The 18,248-nt window shown below is 40.9% G+C and overlaps 2 protein-coding genes across 15 annotated transcripts in view; both read left to right on the forward strand.

Annotated features, from left to right (window-relative positions):
• The window catches only part of TMTC4 (transmembrane O-mannosyltransferase targeting cadherins 4), a 59,735-nt gene extending 54,768 nt beyond the window's left edge, over positions 1 to 4,967 (forward strand). For all 3 annotated transcript variants that reach the window (XM_019663689.1, XM_019663692.1, XM_019663690.1), the window contains 2 exons: positions 3,369 to 3,438; positions 4,769 to 4,967. In XM_019663689.1, the coding sequence (XP_019519234.1) occupies positions 3,369 to 3,438; positions 4,769 to 4,917 (219 nt within the window). In that variant the 3' untranslated portion in view covers positions 4,918 to 4,967. The remainder of the gene's footprint in view (positions 1 to 3,368; positions 3,439 to 4,768) is intronic.
• An 11,745-nt stretch (positions 4,968 to 16,712) lies between these two features.
• The window catches only part of GGACT (gamma-glutamylamine cyclotransferase), a 56,100-nt gene continuing 54,564 nt past the window's right edge, over positions 16,713 to 18,248 (forward strand). For 4 of the 12 annotated variants that reach the window (XM_019663663.1, XM_019663665.1, XM_019663661.1 and 1 more), the window contains exon 1: positions 16,805 to 16,948. The gene's annotated coding sequence lies outside the window, so the exon portion shown is untranslated. The other 8 variants (XM_019663664.1, XM_019663659.1, XM_019663660.1 and 5 more) reach the window with 5 other exon arrangements.

The raw sequence follows: 18,248 nt of genomic DNA on the forward strand, positions 1-18,248 counted from the left end.
TCGAACTTCCACAGTCTATTTTAAGACTTTGCTGTGCATGGTTAGTGTTCTCATTACATCCGTGTGATTATCTGGCACCTTTTTATTTAAGCAGCCCTTTTTACCTAACAACAATCACTTAACCACTTCTCAGTTTATCCATCTGTAAAATGGAGATGGGGATAAGAAAAAGTGAGCAAGGACGTAATTTATAGCTATTAAATGGTTAAATATATATATATATATATATATATATATATATATATATACACACACACACACACATATATTTACACACTATATATACGTATATAACTATGTATATACAATAATAATTTTAGTTTAGTGATCATTAAATGAAACTAAGGACTATTAAAACCTATTAGAATTTATGTTACTTATTACCCTTTAAATCCAATTTATGGTTAAGGTGGTACAAAAATAAAAAGTAATGTTTTTAGTACTTAAAACGTTTCCTCTTATCCTAATTCCTCTCTCTGTGTTGCCTGTTCCACTGGTCCTTATAGAGCAGTTTCCCCAACTCCAGACATTTATGCCACACCTTCATGAATTTTTTTTTGGGGGGGGCCACATCTACATACTACTTGTCCTATTATTTACTTGTTATCTTTCTTTAGATTTTTAACACAGGTAAATATATTAAAGTGGAAATACCATTACTATAAATACAAGATAACTGAAAAGAAAATAATTTTAGTCACCCTCAGGTAGGTTGCTGGCCAAAGCCCTGAGTCTGAGGGTTGCCTTCTCTTAACTTCAAAAGGAGACTGGCAGACATTGAAGTTGTGACCCCCAAATCACCACCAAATGGAAACTTCCTTCTGGAATGAACCAGAAGAAAGGAATGCAAATGGAAGCGGGAGCTGCTCTCCCAACTGTGTGATGCGTGGATTCACCTTCCTGTTGGACCACCTGCGTTACCTTCCCTAGATGGAGCAGGCAGCAGGGTGTCCCCTATGAAACGCTGTCCTTGGTTTAAGGGTGCTGGTGTGGTGATGGGGCTACCCCACTGGCCAGTGTGACTGAGATGACCTCCGACTGCCCCGCGCTCTCTGCCTGGACATAAAGACCCTCGCTTGTTCCTTTGAGAGGCCTTTCTCTGTCTCATGTGTTGCCCTAAACCTTTGTCAAATATATTTAGTCTAATACACTCCAGAAAATAATATATTATTTTCCCTTTCTGTTGATGAGGAAAATATCCCCGATTTAAAATGCAAGTTTATTTATTTGTTCCTTGGCGTAAATCAGCTGGTTACCTGGGTCTCTAAGCATCCTCACACCTCCACAGAAGATCAGTTTATAAACAGTTCATTGCTTTCTGGAACAGGGTCATTAAAGCACCTGATTTAATAGGTGAGCATTTCATGGGCTTCAAATACCTGCAGACATTTGTATTCTAAAGAGGCCTCCGACCCTGCCCTGCCTCCCAGGGCACAGACACGGTTCCAGGGGCTGCTGATACCTCCTCTCAGGGCTGCCCCTTCCCCAATACCTGAGAGGAAGCGTGTCTAACACACGCTCACTGCCCCCCTCCCAAACCGGGTCTTCCTTCTGACACCTCTTCTTTTGTCAACATTTTCCTATCTGCCAGGCTCGTAAATTTTGACAAATTTCTTCCTCCCGCATTACTTTGCTGGTCCCCCTATTCCTCTGACTCCTTCCTCCCTATTCCTCCTCCCAGCCCCCCATCACCACCCCGCCCCTCAGGGTTCAGGCCTTGCCTGGTCGAGAGCCCCAGCCCCCCTACCGGGGTGTAAGCCCCATGTCCCTCCCTGTGCACACCGCCTGAACACCACTACATCCCCCAAACCTGACTGCGACTGCACGTCATCCTGAATGAGACCCACACTCGTGGGAATGTGAGAAATGAGGGAAAGGAGTCAAGAAATGAACCTAGCGTCCCCTAGAGAATGCCTCACTTGCTTTTTATCTTTAAATCAGTTTTCTCTAGTTGATACATTTGCTTGTAGAGGAACATTTTAAAGTAGAGTTAGATTCCCTGGCCTTCCTAGTTCTCAAATTTTAGGTTTTACATGGAAATATTTGAAAATCATCAGAAACAGCACTGCTACTTAGAAACCACTAAAAATCTATACAATCCATTTGATTTTTTTTTTCTGCATACCTAAGATAGTAGGAAAATCTTAGGCTTCCTTGAAGGAGTTTCAGCTACTGAAACTTGGAATGTAGACACTAACTTTTAAATGAATTCTGAGATAAATGTTTGCTGATATCCTGATGTTATTCTGACGTCTGTATTCACTCCCTCTTGGACATTTCTTCAATACAAATTTTCCTCTGTCAGCTCTTATCTGAAAGGAGGCAGTTTCAGAGATGTTCTCCCAAGTTCCCAGCTGGTTTCTCAGGAGTGCCACAGGCCATCACGGGGCAAAGAAACTGGTCTTACATTTTATAAAATGCATGATCCTGGCGTAGGAAGACCACCTGGAAAAACTCACATAAGATGCAGATAGAAGGCGCAAACCTGTCTCCAAGCCACCAACTTTGCTTGTTTAAGGCTAATGTTTGACACTGATTAAAGCCTGCCCTTTAGGGACACGAATGTAGATGACATGACTAGTTGCCCTGGCAGGTGTCAGCAAGAACCATGATGCTTCTTTATTTCTCGGCATTATGGTAGAAAGGGACCAGCCAGCCTTCCATGGCCAGGAATGGTCAGGTAAGAAAACACCTGGCTTCTTAGTGACCCCACCGGAAGTGAGCACTATGTGAAGAAAGTGCAAAAATCAGCTCCCCCACATCAGGGCATTTGGTCATGATCACAGGCAATGCTGCGAGGCGTAGGTGACAGGTGGCCGTCTCTGCTGATTTATTCCCAGCTGAATGGGGTGCTTCTAGGGTGCCACGGGGGTTGTGGGTTTGGGGGGGGACATTAAGTATGCCCCATCTTCTACTTTGAGAGCCCTGGAAGTGAGTTCATGGATGCTGACTGAAAATGATACTTACTTCCATGGGTGTCTTCAGCAGCCACGCCCTTTTCTGTCTTTTGACCTATGTTTGTCCCCCACTGCACCCTGAACCAAGCTATCTGCTTGAAGTTGCAGAATTCCAGCCACTGCAGAGAGACAGGTGTCAGAGCTCTTTAGCATATTCATCCTCGCTCTGCAACCACCATCACTTTCCACTGCCCCTCACACCCTGTGCCTTTACCTGGTAACACACTTGCCTGCTCACCCTTGGAGCCTCTTCTCAACAGGATGTAGCCCTGCTGGACCTCTGAGTGTTTCTAGAAGAAGGATACAGTGATACAAAGCAAGCACGTTAAGAGTTTGGCAGCCATAGGCAATAAAACCGTGTGTTGATTTTGTATCATTTACAATACCTTTTTATGTGTTTCATTTTTTTAGGAATCTGAAACTTTATTCCTCAAAGCAATTAAAGCTCATCCAAATACTGCAAGTTACCATGGCAATTTGGGTAAGGCAAATTTTCAATTTGAACCATATTGAAATTCTATGTAATTTTAATGAAATGAGTGTATTTCTGTAAAATCAATGTTGGTAGTTTTTTCAAACCTAGCCTTTCTTTATCCTTTATAATCTGATTTCAAAATGTGAGTTTTTCAAAGAAATTGTTACACTAAAAAAGGTAGCTAAATAATAGTCATATTTACAAATCTTAATTGCATGACCAAATCAACCCCCCGCATCTCCCATCACCTTCTGATGATAAAATGCAGATTTTCTTTCTTTGTGTGAAGGATCCTAGAATATTAAACTGAGATGTACTTTGGAAGTTTGCCGTCCATCCTACATGCTTTTCCCCTTTTTTTGTAGCAGACCTTTCATTCTAGCCTGGTCTCTGCTTTCTTATGTTCTCTATGCCTCGGCTAAAAATGCATTTACATTGATTTCCATTTTTTACATCTCAATAATTAAGATTTTTAGAGAACAGCATGTTCCTGTTTAGAATGCTTAATCCTGTGAATATTTTTTCACCAAATCTGTTTCCTACAGACTCCGTAGCTTCTCATCACAAAAATCATGAAGCATTGATGGTTGATCCTCTGCCAATGTAGAAAATTAGTTTTACTTACAAAATCATAATCATCAGAGGCTTACCATTCTAATAATTAGATTTATTTTAACTATCATTTTATGGTCAGACCTTGATGGTTAGAGCCCTGATTTCCAGCTGACAGCAAACAAGTTATTATTTTGCCTTAATGTATAGGAGAATCTCTATGTAAAGTAAACAGTGGGGCCAGCCGAGTGGCTCAGTTGATTAAGAGCGAGCTCACTCAAGAGTGCGAGCTCTGAGCAATAGGGTCACCGGTTCAATTCCTGGCCCAAGCTGAGCTGCTGCTGAGCTGCCAACAGGTGGCAGGATGGCTCAGCTAAAAAAACAGCATAAAGTAAACAGCGGGGCCTAGTCTACATAGTCAGGGCGCTAAGCAGTGTGGGAGCCCAGCCCTTTTCAGCCTGGCTTCCTGGAAATTGCATGGCAGCACTGAGAAGCTTTTCGTGTACTCTTCCTTTTATTTCTCTATGTAATAATGTTGCTGTAGGGAAATGAGTCATGCCTAGTGATACGAAGAACGCCTGGAATAACTGGGTGTGGTTAAAGGACAATCACGAGGGAGTGTGATTACAATAAATAAAGTTTGTGGTACAAACGATATTATTTTAAACAATGATTTTTGAAAACTGTTTGCAGAGGTTCTTTAATATTTCTTTGTACAAGTGGTTGGGAATACCACAAGTTATTCAGAAACGTTTCCAATGAAATTCATCTCTTGCTATTTCAGCTGTGCTTTATCATCGTTGGGGACATCTGGACTTGGCCAAAAAACACTATGAAATCTCTCTGCAGCTTGACCCCACTGCATCAGGAACCAGGGAGAATTATGGGCTCCTAAGAAGAAAGATAGAACAAATGCAAAAGAAAGATGTCTGATCCTTTTTCCTTTATTTTTTGAGTTTGTATATGTGTGTGTGCATGCGTGTGTGTGTGTGTGTGTGTGTGTGTGTGTGTGTGCATGAGGCATATCATTAATATTATATGGTTATGTTTAAACATTTAAAAGTCTTAACATGTTTATTTTATTCTGTTTTTTTTTCAATGAACACAAAGACATACAAAAAGATTACAACACCAGCAATATACTCTTGAATGCTTGATGTGGTTTTTGCATTGAAATTGTATTTTTTTCAGACCACTCAAATGTAAATTCTAAAATTCCAAGAATGAAGTCTTTTTTAATTAAAAAGAAAAAGAGAAAAAAAAATTATCTCGAGCAACTTGCAGTAGAATTAAGCCTGCATTTGGGATGTGAGCTGTGGTGTGCAGAGACTAGCACTATTAAATATCAACTGTGAACAAGAAATGACCAACTGACTCCTACAATGTATATAAATGTCGAATGTGTCTGTATATTAGACTTCTTATTTAATGACAACAAAGGGTAAATTAAAATTTTTGGTTTTTTAATCTTTTTTTTAGAACAATATACTATGAACTTCATTTGTAAGGAAATCTATTTATTTGTATTTTTATGTTTTGAATAGGGCAGATAATTGAATGAGGAATGGAAATGTTAACATCTAGTATATTTATATACTTTTCCCCCATAGGAAGAAGTTCACTCCTGCAATATTTTTTTGGATTCTCCAACTTGTGCAATTTCATAACATAGGAAATTATGTAGTATTCTACATGAACTGTCACTATTAATAGAAAATTCAAGCCATGCTTTAGGCAAAAGCAGGCAGCCTGATGTCTTTATTTTGTTATATCTAATATTAAGAGGGCTACACATCTATGTAAGTCGCTTCTTTGTTTTTAACTGTAAAGCAGTTTTCCATTTGACGTAGTGGAACCACAGTCATTACTATATCCAGAAAACGCAAGAGGTAATTTTCTCTCAAAAGGCACCACATTTGGGGAGTTTGTGGTATTTTTAAGAATTGGATTATTTTTCCTATTTTACTTGATCAGAATAATCATGTTTGTTTTGTTTCATGCTTCTACATATGCTGTTGATTTATACAATCTCTGTAATTTCTTATGCTGTAAAAGTTATTACACAAACAGGTATAAAAATGTCATATTGCCTTCATAATAGATGATTTTTCAAGTTAAAACTTTCTGTCCTTTCCTGTAAAATGAAATCGAGGTGACCAATTCATCCTTGTAGTATGTGGCTTGAATTTGGCTTTAGGGACCATATAATAGAATTGCACTATAGAGTTATCCGGGTTCAGAGAATGGGGTGAACAGATCCCATATTGAGATAAATTTGATTCTCTACACTCAAGTTTTTTGGGGACAGATCTGTGTGGATATGTAAATCAGTAATTGTAACTTATAAAGGTTGAGCTACATCAGAAAAGAAAACGCTGGTGATTGACATACATCAGAAAAGTGCTGTGTTTCAAACATTTCTTAAACAGCCCCCAAATAACGGTAACAATTTGTAGATCTCTTAGGGGCAGGAGCTGCCTTATTCTTATTTATGTTATTTTCATGCTTAGGTTGGCAAATGATACATGCACTTTACGCTTGCTGATTTTTTTTAAGCAAAGTTCTTTAAAACAGTACTTGAGAGTAAAGAAAAAATATTTCCTGTGAAAGAAATATTTGAAAGTAAAGCAAAAATATTTCTTGTAAAAGCAACTATAGGGTTCTTTTTTTTTTCACCCTCTGATACTAAAACTTTAGTGTCAAATCAAGATGTGCAAATCTGGGACCTCTGCCTACCAAATGAATCCCGTTAGCTTTCACCACTCCATCTCCCAGGATTTCCATTGCAGTTGTCTTCTTTCCAGAGAAAACAGTCATTAGTTTGATTGATATTTCAGGAAGTCTTTTATCTCTGCAGATTTTAGAAGTGCACCATGCTGGCTCTCTTTTTCCCCCCTTCTTTTTCCATTTTAAGGCAGCCACCCTCTTTAGTCCTTGGTTTCCTTCCTAACAAGACTGAAATAGAAGGCTGTCTGTCTCCTAGTTCTTCTTTATTTGGCATATTTTTTTCATTTTAATGTTTTCTATTGTTAATCATAGTAGCGGGCTGGGTAGGGAGGTGTCAAAACAAACATGGAGGGGGGGCGGGTGTTGCCAGTTGGGGAAACCTGAGAATTCTAATCATCATCTTTCATCTCTGTGATAGTGAGCATCATGAAACCGAGAAGGTATTTGGGGTTGTTTTTTGTTAAATGTATGTTACTTCTACAATTTTTTCCCTGTTTAGATGCAGTCTTACATTTATGTCTTAATGTATTTTGTATTTTGAGACCCATTATTCATTTACCCCACCTGACCAATGTATTAGTATTACTGCTACAATAATATCACAGCTCCCCATGTCTCTTGTCATCCTCCTCAGGTGAGCTTCCGCTCCTAAACTTTACACAAGTGTCTGTCTTTCTGATGAGTGTACTTCCTCCCTTGGTGGTCTCTCGCTTTTAGACAGAGTACATACAGCTTTTCAAAGCCAAAGTCCATCTTGATTCCCATCCTACTGCATTTTGGATCAATGTCCAGAATCTGAGATTCTCTTCTCTCATATTATTACTTTTTATTTGAAGATAATTGTGGCTTTACATGCAGTTGTAAGAAATCATACAGAGAGGTCTGGCCGAGTGGCGAGTTGGTTAAGAACTGGCTTGGGACGCCTGAGGGCCCCGGTTCGGATCCCACATGAGGGCCAGTGACACTGCCCTCCACAGCTAAGATGGTGAACAACAGCTCGACCTGGAGCTAGGCTGCCGTGGGTCGCTGGTGACGGCATGGGCTGCAGTCCCTGCTGCAGTGGGTTGCCATAAGCTACCGTGTGTGGGCAGCAGCCAGCATGAGTGGCCGGCAGCCGATGTGAGCTGCCAAGAGCTGCTGTGAGCGGCCATCCAGTGGCCGGTGACCGATCTGCCTCACCCGGGAAGAGCACAATGATGATACCATAATGGGCCAGTGAAGCGACTTCTCCACAACTAGACTGAAGAACAAAACGACAGCAACTTGTCTGTTCCCCTTCCCCCGATTCCCCAGCACTGTTCCCCTCCCCCAATTCCCCAATAAAATCTTTAAAAAAAAAATCATACAGAGAGATCTCGTCTACCCTGCACCCAGTTTCCTCCAATAGTAACATCTTGCATAACTATAGTACATTATCACAGCCAGGAAATTGACATTGACTCATCCACCATTTTTATTCAGATGTCACCAGCCTTACGTGTACTCGTTTGCGTGTTTAGCTCTGTGCAGTTTTTATCACGTGCGTAGATTCATGTGGTCACCACAGTCAAGATACAGAGCAATTTCATCACAAGGATCCCTCACGCTACTCTTATGTTATTACTTTTATCAAAATATTTTCTTGAGCACTGACTGTGTACTAGCAGTGTGCTAGCTGCTGTGGATACGATGGAAAATGAAAACAGATGGGTTTCCTGCCCTTGGGTAGCTTACAGTTTAGGTTGCCTCCGCCTTATTGTGCACCCATGTTGGGCATGCTGGTGTAGACATCTAGGGCTAAGCATTGTTTCCAGCCCCCTCTCCAGGGGACCTCTCGGGAAGTCACCAGGCCCTTTGGTCACTCATACACAACTTTCACATTTGCAACTGTCCAAGTATCACAGGTTGTCAGAACATTTCTTTCCTTCTATGTTCAAAATTCTCCATCAGTTGTTGAATTTGTTTTTTTCCTGGAGGCAATGAAACAATAAAGTAGAATTTTTTGGCTACTTCATAGAAACAGATATTGATTCAATTGCCTCTGCATTCTCCTTTGGGCCTCATTTATCGTAAAAGCTTTGCCAAGCATCTGGGGGAAATGAAGACATAAATTCCTGAGACAGAAACTCCATTGAAGGGTCAGCCATATTGTGCACAGATATGGGGAAACTGGGGTGCACTTACCATATTGACCTAGATAAACGATTCCAAGAGTTGAGGAACCCTGATTTTCAGTAAAGAAAGACATTTAATATTACTTGTAATATTCATTAATAAATATTAACTATAATTATTGAATATTGCAGCCTCATTTTAAAATCCCACACACTCTTGTCTTAAAGGGTCTCTCCTATCTCTAAATTCTACCAAGAAGATATTAAACTTTGGTTACGGCCTCTTTTAGGATAATGTTCCTTACAAAACGTAGATCAGCAGTTGATCTCTAGTTCAAAGTAGAAGGAGCAAAGGTCTCAGGTGGGACAGTTTGGCTGGAATGAAGCAGACAAGGAAGGAGAATGGTGGAGACAGGAGCCAAGAGAATACTCTCAAATATTAAGGCTCTTCACTTGTTTTGTCATATTCCAATCTTTTCTTTAAACTTATAGGAACTGGTTTGTCTTAACATTGGCCTTTTTTGAGTAATAAGAAGTGGGCGGAAAGAGACTTTTCACCTTTTACCTTACAAATCTCTGCGTTATTTGAAATATTCCTTTTTCTAAATAAATGAATACATATGACATCACAGAGACATCTATTCAAGACAGCCATGGATGCGTTTGTAATAAAGTTGTGACAAGATGTGCTGGTATGAAAGAGATGTCATAAGGGAGGCTCAGGTACCCAAAGGCACTTGCTAAATTGCTTTGCCCAACACGTAGAGAGATGCTGGGGAGAAGGGGGTCCCCAGAACAATGCTGAGCGAAAAGAACTTGAGAGACAGCATTTTTCAGATTATTGGCTGAACTGCTGTGCGATGCATGCCTTTAAATCTTCACTCAATTCTATACACTGTGTGACTCTTTGGTGGCTGTCTGGAAATAGTGGGCACTTGGGTGCACAAAGCACCCAAATGCATGTGAAAGGAAAATCTGTATGACACCTGGGTTTGAATCCCGTTCTTCATTTACCAGTTGTATAACCATAGGCAAGTGTAGTAGGTTGAAATGTAAGTGCCCCCCCCCCCACCAAATTTGTATCTACCTGGAACTTCAGAGTGTGACTGTATTTGGAAATAGGGTCTTTCCAGACACAATCAGTTAAGGATCTGGAGAGGAAATCATTCTGACTTAGGATGGACCCTAAATCCAATGACTGGTGTCTTGTAAAAAAAAAAAAGGAGAAAACACAGAAAAACACAGAGAAAAGGAGTCCGTGGGAAGATAGAGGCAAAGATTTGAGCGATGCTACCACAAGCCAAAGAACAGCAGTAAGCCACCAGAAGCTGAAAGACACAAGGAAGATCCTCCCCTCGAACTTTCAGCGGGAGCGCAGCCCTGCCCTCCTCACCTCGAATTCTGACTTCTGGCCTCCAGAAAAATGTTCGTGTTGGTTTTTTTTGTTTTTGTTTTTTTTTGTTGTTTTTTAAAGATTTTATTGGGAAATTGGGGGAGGGGAACAGCATTGGGGAATCAGGGAAGGAGAACAGACAAGTTGTTGTCCTTTTGTTCTTCAGTCTAGTTGTGGAGGACGTTGCTTCACTGGCCCATGTTGGTGTTATCATTGTGCTCTTCCCGGGTGAGGCAGATTGGTCACCGACCACTGGACAGCCACTCATGGCGGCTCTTGGCAGCTCACGCTGGCTGCCAGCCACTCACAGTAGCTTATGGCAGCCCACTGCAGCTTCACTGCAGCCTACGCCGTCCTGGGAACTCACGGCAGCCCAGCTCCAGGTTGAGCTGTTGTTTACCATCTTAGCTGCAGAGGGCACAGCATCACTGGCCCACATGTGGGATCTGAACCGGGGCCCTGCTGCTCAGAGCTGGCATCCCAAGCCAACTCTTAACCAACGCGCCACTTGGCCAGCCCTCGTTCATGTTGTTTAAAGCCACCCAATTTGTGGTAATTTGTGGCAACCCTATGAAATCATTACAGCAAGTAACTTAGTGATCTAGCACCTCAGCTTTCTCACCTATAAAATGGGGGGTAATACTACCTTTTTCACAGAATTACTGCGAGGTTTAAATGAGAAAAGGCAGCATATAAAGCCCTAGACCAGTTCATATGATAATATTCAATAAATAATTGAAGGTAGGCTAACCCTCACTTTTCTTGAAGCTTTTATCCTGTAATTAAATGACTCAGAAACAACCTCAGATTTAAATTTTTATCACTTATGCTCTAAGTCTGATTAGTTCAACAAGTACTTTAAAACTGTTACATTGTTTATCAAAACTGGCTTGAACATCCTGCATTTCTGGTCATTTTAATTTTAAATATGTAGCATTTTTCAAGGACCAATAAAGTTTTCTGCTTCCTATTTGTAATAAGTGTTTGAGAAAATGTTTCCCGTGTAGATTTAAGTTGCACATTTATCCATTACTTAAAAACAATTTTGTCTCAGCAGTTACATTTTGATAGAATTAATTATGATAAATAGACTTGAGATTTGTCTTGAGGATTATCAACACTGCTCATTTCTAGAACTTTCTGGTAAAGTATATGGATGATAGCTTTTACATTACTGGTCTAGGAATGTGCAGACATCAGCAAACAAAGTGACAAGGTAGAAGGAACAGAGACCAGGAGTGTAAGATCTATCCTAGGGCCAAGTTCACAGGCATAAATCATTTTTTTAAAGCTTCAACAATTCAATTAAATACAAACACTTACAATCCTACCATTAGTTACCAGAAACCAGGAATGAATAAATTACTGTATTTTCTAATAAAAATAATGGTGGTGGTGGTTGCTTTTGTTGTTAATTTCACCTCTATGAAATGAGAGGGTTGGACTAAACCAGTGATCTTTAAACATCCTTAGATGCTTACCATTTTTTTAAACTAAATCTTATACAGAAGTATACTGCAAAAAGTTATAAAAGTGAGCTGTTTTGGATGCTTATATAAATCCTCATTAAAAAATCTATTGTGCAATGTAAGAATGTTTGAAATACCAACACTCTTGTGGAAATAAAATATTTTGAGTTTCTAGTCCTGATACGGCCTAATAAGGTAAAAAGTAGCTCAGACTGCTTCGTATTATTGTTCAAAGGATAAAATGAGAAAAGAGTACTATGCTCTGCTATTCATCAGGCTGAGGTAGCACAGATTAGGACAGCTGCAAAGTGAACAGGAAACCATATTTCTCCCATGGACACACTGAAGTTGTAATGTGTCAAATAACCCCCTTCTGGGAGAGTGACTGCTCCTTTCTCTTACTCACTGAGAAACCTGTTCTGGAAAGCGTTGACTATCAGAAACATTGCTGTTTGAAATCATCAGTAAGAATGAAACATCTTGCTCTACCTGGAGGGTCCAAGTCACTTTGACACAGACAAGCAGCCTTGGTTGCCAGTCCCAGTACAGAGCTTCATTCAAAGGGTTTCTGGATACACCTGTACACATCAGAACTTTTAGTCTCCAAGGACACAAGATCCTGAGTCCATTCTGCAGTCCAGACCTGATAGGGGCCCTTTGCACACAGCCCAAGCCTCAAGCCTTTGAAACACTATTTCCTTTAAATTCCACCTAACCTCCTTTGCTCCCCCCAAATCTCTGAACTTCATCTTTGGTGAGGCATCTCAGGGTTCCTCTGACATGCCGTCTTCCCCATTGAAACAAGCTAGTAAATCTGACTGTCCAACGACAGTTTTGTGCTAGGTCTCTGATTGGGCTAAGACAGGCCACATGTTAATCATATGACCTTGGTCAAGTCCCCTAACCTCTTTACCTCATCGTAAAGTGGAGGAAATTCTCCACCTAGCTTTTACAATGCAGGAATAAGGATCAAATGTATACAGAAGGTCTTCATGGATAGAACACGTAGAGGGTTATTCATCGGAAATAGCACTTTTAACAAAGAGGTTCAAATATAAAAATATAAGTCCCGATCACCTACATTTCGGTGTATCCTACCCAGCTTCCGTTTCAGCCCTCGTGTTAAAGAGCACAGGTTTTAAGTTCAGCTGGATATGGATTCAAATCTTGGCATTCTCGTTTAATGGCAGTGTGCCTGTGAGTGGGTTATTGATCCCTGTCGGAGCTCAATATTTCATATTTCATTTGAGTGCCAATATCTGCTTCATACTACTGTTTAAAGGATAAAATGAAGAGTGCTGTGCCAGGCACATAAGAACCCTTAGTGTGGGTACATTTCCTACATTGACAGTTCATGGGAACCAAGCTGTATTTCATTTTTAATGTCTACATTTCTAGGCACCAGGTAAGCATTATTTTCTTTAAAAAGTTACTGTTTGGAGAGCAGGACCAAATAACTTGATCCTAGTTTTAAGAAGAATCATAGCAGCAATGTTACAGGGTTAGAAATGGGTTTGTGGCCTCTTTACAATGTAATTAGCTTTCTTCGTGGTGGATGGCACATTTGGTTGTCAGATTACTTTCTCTTGGAGTTCTTATAATTATGCTCCTGTTCATGATTAAGGATTTATTCACTAAAACTAATGAAATAATCTCAGTCCAGTGCTTCAGTCCAGTTTTTCTGTTATTCCTAAAATTATAGAATAGGTGTAAGAATAGCATAGACCATCTCAACTTCAATTGCTTGGAAAATTCCATAGAATTTTTAGAAAAGATATTGCATACCTTTTGTGAAGAAAGGGTCAATGCCTTATTTTAAAAATAATCTGACAGCAGTGCACATTATCTTTAAAACATTAATTCCAGAAATACCAGAATGAGTTTAATGTGAATGAATTTAGTTTCATGAGGTTGGTTTTAATGCTCATTAATTTCTTTGCCACAGAAATTGTTTAGCAGTGAGACCTGTTATATTAAGTAAAATAACTTGACAGAATAAAAAGAAAGAAAAGGTAACCCTTTGGCTTTCAAATTAAACAACAATTTTTTTAGAGCTAGGTTTAGAAATGGAAGTAGGGAACTCAATTATTTGCAACATCTATTTTTTTGTACTTTTTGCATAAAATTTTCTAAATTAGCCTAGTTAATGAATCCTATGTTAAACTGTAAAGCCTTTTTGTTAAGTTAGTGTTGATTTACATAGAGTAAATGATCAAAAAGTAAACTTCAATTATGTAAATATTATTGAATACCTATTCCGTGTACTATAGTAGGAAGTGCTGAGAGCTCCTACAAAGAATACAGGTCTGCCCTCATGAACTTCAGTCCAGTAAGTCGACGGTCATATAAATCAACTATTACGAAATGGAGAGGTAGGGGTTGTAACAGAGGCTGGAGCAAAAGAGTATAGGGCGGGGTAGACAAACCTTTTCTGTCAAAAGACAGATGGTAAATGTTTTAGTCTTTGTGGGCCTCAAGGTCTTGGTGGCAACTATAGACAATACATATATGATGATCGCAACTGTGTTTTCCATAAAACTTTACTGATGGACACCGAAATTTGAATCTCATATAATTTGCATGTGTCATATTTTCATTTGCTTAGTTTTCAAGCATTTAAAAATGTAAAACTTATTCTTAGCTCATGGGCCATACAAAAACAAGTGGTAGGTTGGATTCAGGCTGCCGGCTATTTAGGGCCCAAAGTGATTTTTTTTTAATGATTTACTAGAATAATTTGAAAATATTTCAGCAGATTTTACCATGTTATTTAGTTAGACCTTAAGCTTCTTATACAGTCTCCTTGTTCTGTTGTTTATTTCACTTGTAACTATAGTTTCAAGAGATGCAGAAGATATGTTTAAATCTATTGTGTGATACCTGCCGTGCTGAAGGCATGGGGAAGGGGTAACAAGGAGATGAGACCAGCATCTTTTGCATAATACTAAGTAGTAGTGTATCTAGTCAACTATAAATTAGGCATCTACCTTATTAATACACCAAAGTCTGGAAAACAGAGCTTGGCAATTACCTGCTCAGATTTAGATAACAAAAATGGCCAAACTAGGTATTTCTAGATAAAGACATTGTTAGCTTAAATTCTTTGAGTTGGTAAAGGAAATGTTTGCTGAGCTTTGAACCCTGGCATAGAGATTTGCCTTCTGTAGGATCCCGAGCCTGGAGGATGTCAGAGGTTATAGATGGCAGAGCAACAGATCACAAGGAGCAAAAAAGCTGACTGGGCAGAGCCTTTATCAGGGAGTGACTCACCTGAAGTATTTGGATGCAGCCTGACAGGCTCCTTGAAGCATCTCAGCTCCTAAACCCACCAGAGCAGTTGACTTGCTCCTGTGTAACCCACCAATCCTATGCTGACAAGCCAAGGACCCTTCTAAACTGACCAATGATCCGTTTCCTTGGGAAACTATATTTCTTTTGCCTTTCTGACGGTAGTTTCCACCCCTGCCTTTGCTGGGCAGCCGTATTCACAGTAACCGTGCCCTCGTGTGTGCAATACACAAGTAAATCCTATGGAATCTAGATCCTACTGCAGAGCACCCAAACTAGAATCAGCATTCTTAGACAAGATCTTCAGTTGATTCTCATACACAATACAGTATGAGAATAACTGGAGCAAATCTTCAATAAACCATGGTTCTTAAACTTGACAATGCATCGGCTTGGCCCTCCTCCTGGAGTTGCTGATTCAAAGGTCTGGGTGGGGCCTGAGAGTTTGCATTTCAAAATTCCCACGTGCTGCTGCTGCTGCTGGTCTGGGACCACATTTTGAAAACTACTGCTTTAAATTATTTGTCTATGAATTATTTTTTGACAGTTAAACTGAAGACATCCCGCAGAGCCTAATCTATGTTGGATCAGACTCTCTCAGCCTTACCTGGCAGTAAATGTTACTTAACACTCACCATCTTGTCACCTTGTCACTATCTTTAATTTTCCTTTACCAGAGGAATTATTTACTTATGCATATGCCTCACTTTCCTTTGTTGACATGATCTCCCTCCCTCAAAAAAGAAAAATAAGTAAAAACAGAACCATTTTTCCCTTAGAAAAAAAGATGATTACTGCTACTCTTTAAAAATATACAATAGACAACATTTTTTATATATTTCAATTTAATCATGAACTTCCCAAGGAAGAATTCCATGAAAAGTATGGTTTATGACTCTGAGCTTTTAGGTTTCTTTTAGAATTGTACAGATGTTCAAAGCATAGCCACATCAGCATTATTGGAAATGTCTGAATAAAAACCAGATTGTAGTAAGATTTCAACTAGTCCACATACATGAGAAAGTGAAAGTGGCAGAAAATTATTAAAGGGAATTATTACTAGTCCAATAACTACTTATACATTTGTGTCTGTGGGGGAGAGGGGACAGAAATGGCCCTCTCTGCATCTCTGTGTCATTCATGTCACCTGGGTCCACAAAGTAGCATTGCTTAAGCCCATAGTTTAAAAAGTGTAGAGAAAAATTCTCCTTAAGCTTTTGGTCTTCACTCCTCTGATTTCTGGGCTCAATTTTAGTCTTAGGAGGCAGGGGCACGACAGTAAGTCATTCCTTCCATTGTCTCCTCCAACCAATTTTATTTAAAAAGGGAAAATTGGTAATATGTGGCAGTATCAAGAATATATGATTAGCTGTATCCAGTATGTTATCAGCTCTGACTATGGAGGTGTCAGTGATGTGTTATGGGTTCCTATGGGATGCATCCCCAGGTGTGGGCTCATTCCAAAGTGTGTGTGTGTGTGTGTGTGTGTGTGTGTGTGTGTGTGTGTGTGTAGCTGATGTGGTGTGTCCCCAGATGTGTGTGTGTGTGTAGTTGACGTGGTGTGTCCCCAGATGTGTCTGGGTCCCAACATGGAGTCAAGGCTGGCCATGAGCACCCAGGTGGGAAGTATTAAGGCGTACGTGTCTGCAGCGGACGCCCCAGGTGTGCGCGTGACCCGGGTGCGTGGCGGACAACTGCGTGGCCGGGAAGGCCTGCTACCGCGTCCTGCCTCCAGGGGCGCCGCTGGGGGCGGTCTCTCCGGGACGGCTGTGCCAGTCTCCACGCGTAATTTCCGCTCCGCGGCCAGGGCCCGCTCTCCTCGCCCGGGCCGCGCTCTGTGAAAGGTGAGGGGGTGGGTGCGGGCCGAGCCAATGACCGGGAGCCGTCTCCACCCCTGTGCCCACCTTTTCCGCGCGATACCCTGGGGGCCCCAGGGAATCGGGCCGTCTGTACCTGCGCCGCGCAACCCGCCGAGGCGGAGTCCAGGCCCGCAGGTGCAGGGGAGGCGGAGGGCGAGGAGGAGGGGAACACGGAGGGAGGCGGGGCAGAGCCTGGGCCGGGGAGGGGACGCCGGCGGCCGGCGGAACCGGCTGGGAGGGACCGGCACTCGGGGCCGTTAAAGGCGCCCACGGGTTGGCTCCACGCAGCGTGAAGCGGCCGCCACCCGAAAGGGCGAGGACCAAGTTAGGGCTGCCTCCAGAAGACGGGAAGACTCTTCAGAAGGTAGTTTTAAGAGGATTTCTCAGTTGACTGAGGCTTAACACTTTTCAGATTTTTTTAAAATTAATTTTAGAAATTCCTGGTTGTGAGGAAACCAAAAGCTACAAAAAGAAATCTAAAAACGTCTGGCATTTGCCAGTTCATGAGTTTAGTTTTCTTTGGAGCCGTTAGTGACACACCTGAAATGTTGGAACAGTTTCTCTTATTGCCTTGAGTACAAAATATGGTTATTGTTGTTTCACTTTGTTGGCCAAAGATTAAATCACAATCGCACTGGAAAACCTAAATAAGTGCGTTTTTGGTTTTTTTTTTAAACACACCTCCTTGCAGCCAAGCTTACTTTGTTAATATTGAACTGATAAGAAAATTCATAAGACTTGTAGCCATTTTTTTTAAAGCAGGTAATTCATTTTGCTAAATGTCCCCGGGAGAAATCAGGTACTAAAAACTAAAGCGTATCTCCAGTTAGTTGGATTGACCTATGTAAAGTGTAGGTTTGAAACACACTCGTGCTTCTGGACTTTTCCTGATAATTGAAGCCTAGTCATTCAATTTATTGAAATGCTAATGTAAGAGCTCCTGCAGTTTGCCCTCATTTTCCCAAATGCTTTGCTTTCCTGAACTGATTCCCAGGAGAAACTGGAGGCTCCGAAGCAGATTACCTGGTAGACAGCATTCGTATTTCAAAACCTGAGTTTGCAAAGTTAAGTTTTCTAACTGGGTTTTTGTTCGGAAATATTTTGGACCAGTTGACCTTGCTAATGAGAGTTCTAACGACTAACACTTGTCAGAGGGTGGTAATTCATGCTGGCCTTAGATCATGGGCGGCAAGGGAGTCAACTAGAACAGGGATAGACACTGATACTGCTTCAGTTTTAACATTACCTGCTCATTTTTCTCTTCATTTTATCTAGTAAGAGCTCTTGCAAGTTTCAACCTGTGTCAGTTGTTCCAAGGGGAGTCATTGAAAGGCTTTGTACCAACAGTTAACCAGGGACTTTATAAGGGTGTGGGACACCCGTACAGGCTGCCATGGAAACGCAGGAAGCAGTGTTTGCAGAGGGACAGGTCCTA

This window comes from Hipposideros armiger, unplaced genomic scaffold (assembly GCF_001890085.2).
Source record: "Hipposideros armiger isolate ML-2016 unplaced genomic scaffold, ASM189008v1 scaffold_397, whole genome shotgun sequence".
NCBI lineage: Eukaryota > Metazoa > Chordata > Mammalia > Chiroptera > Hipposideridae > Hipposideros > Hipposideros armiger.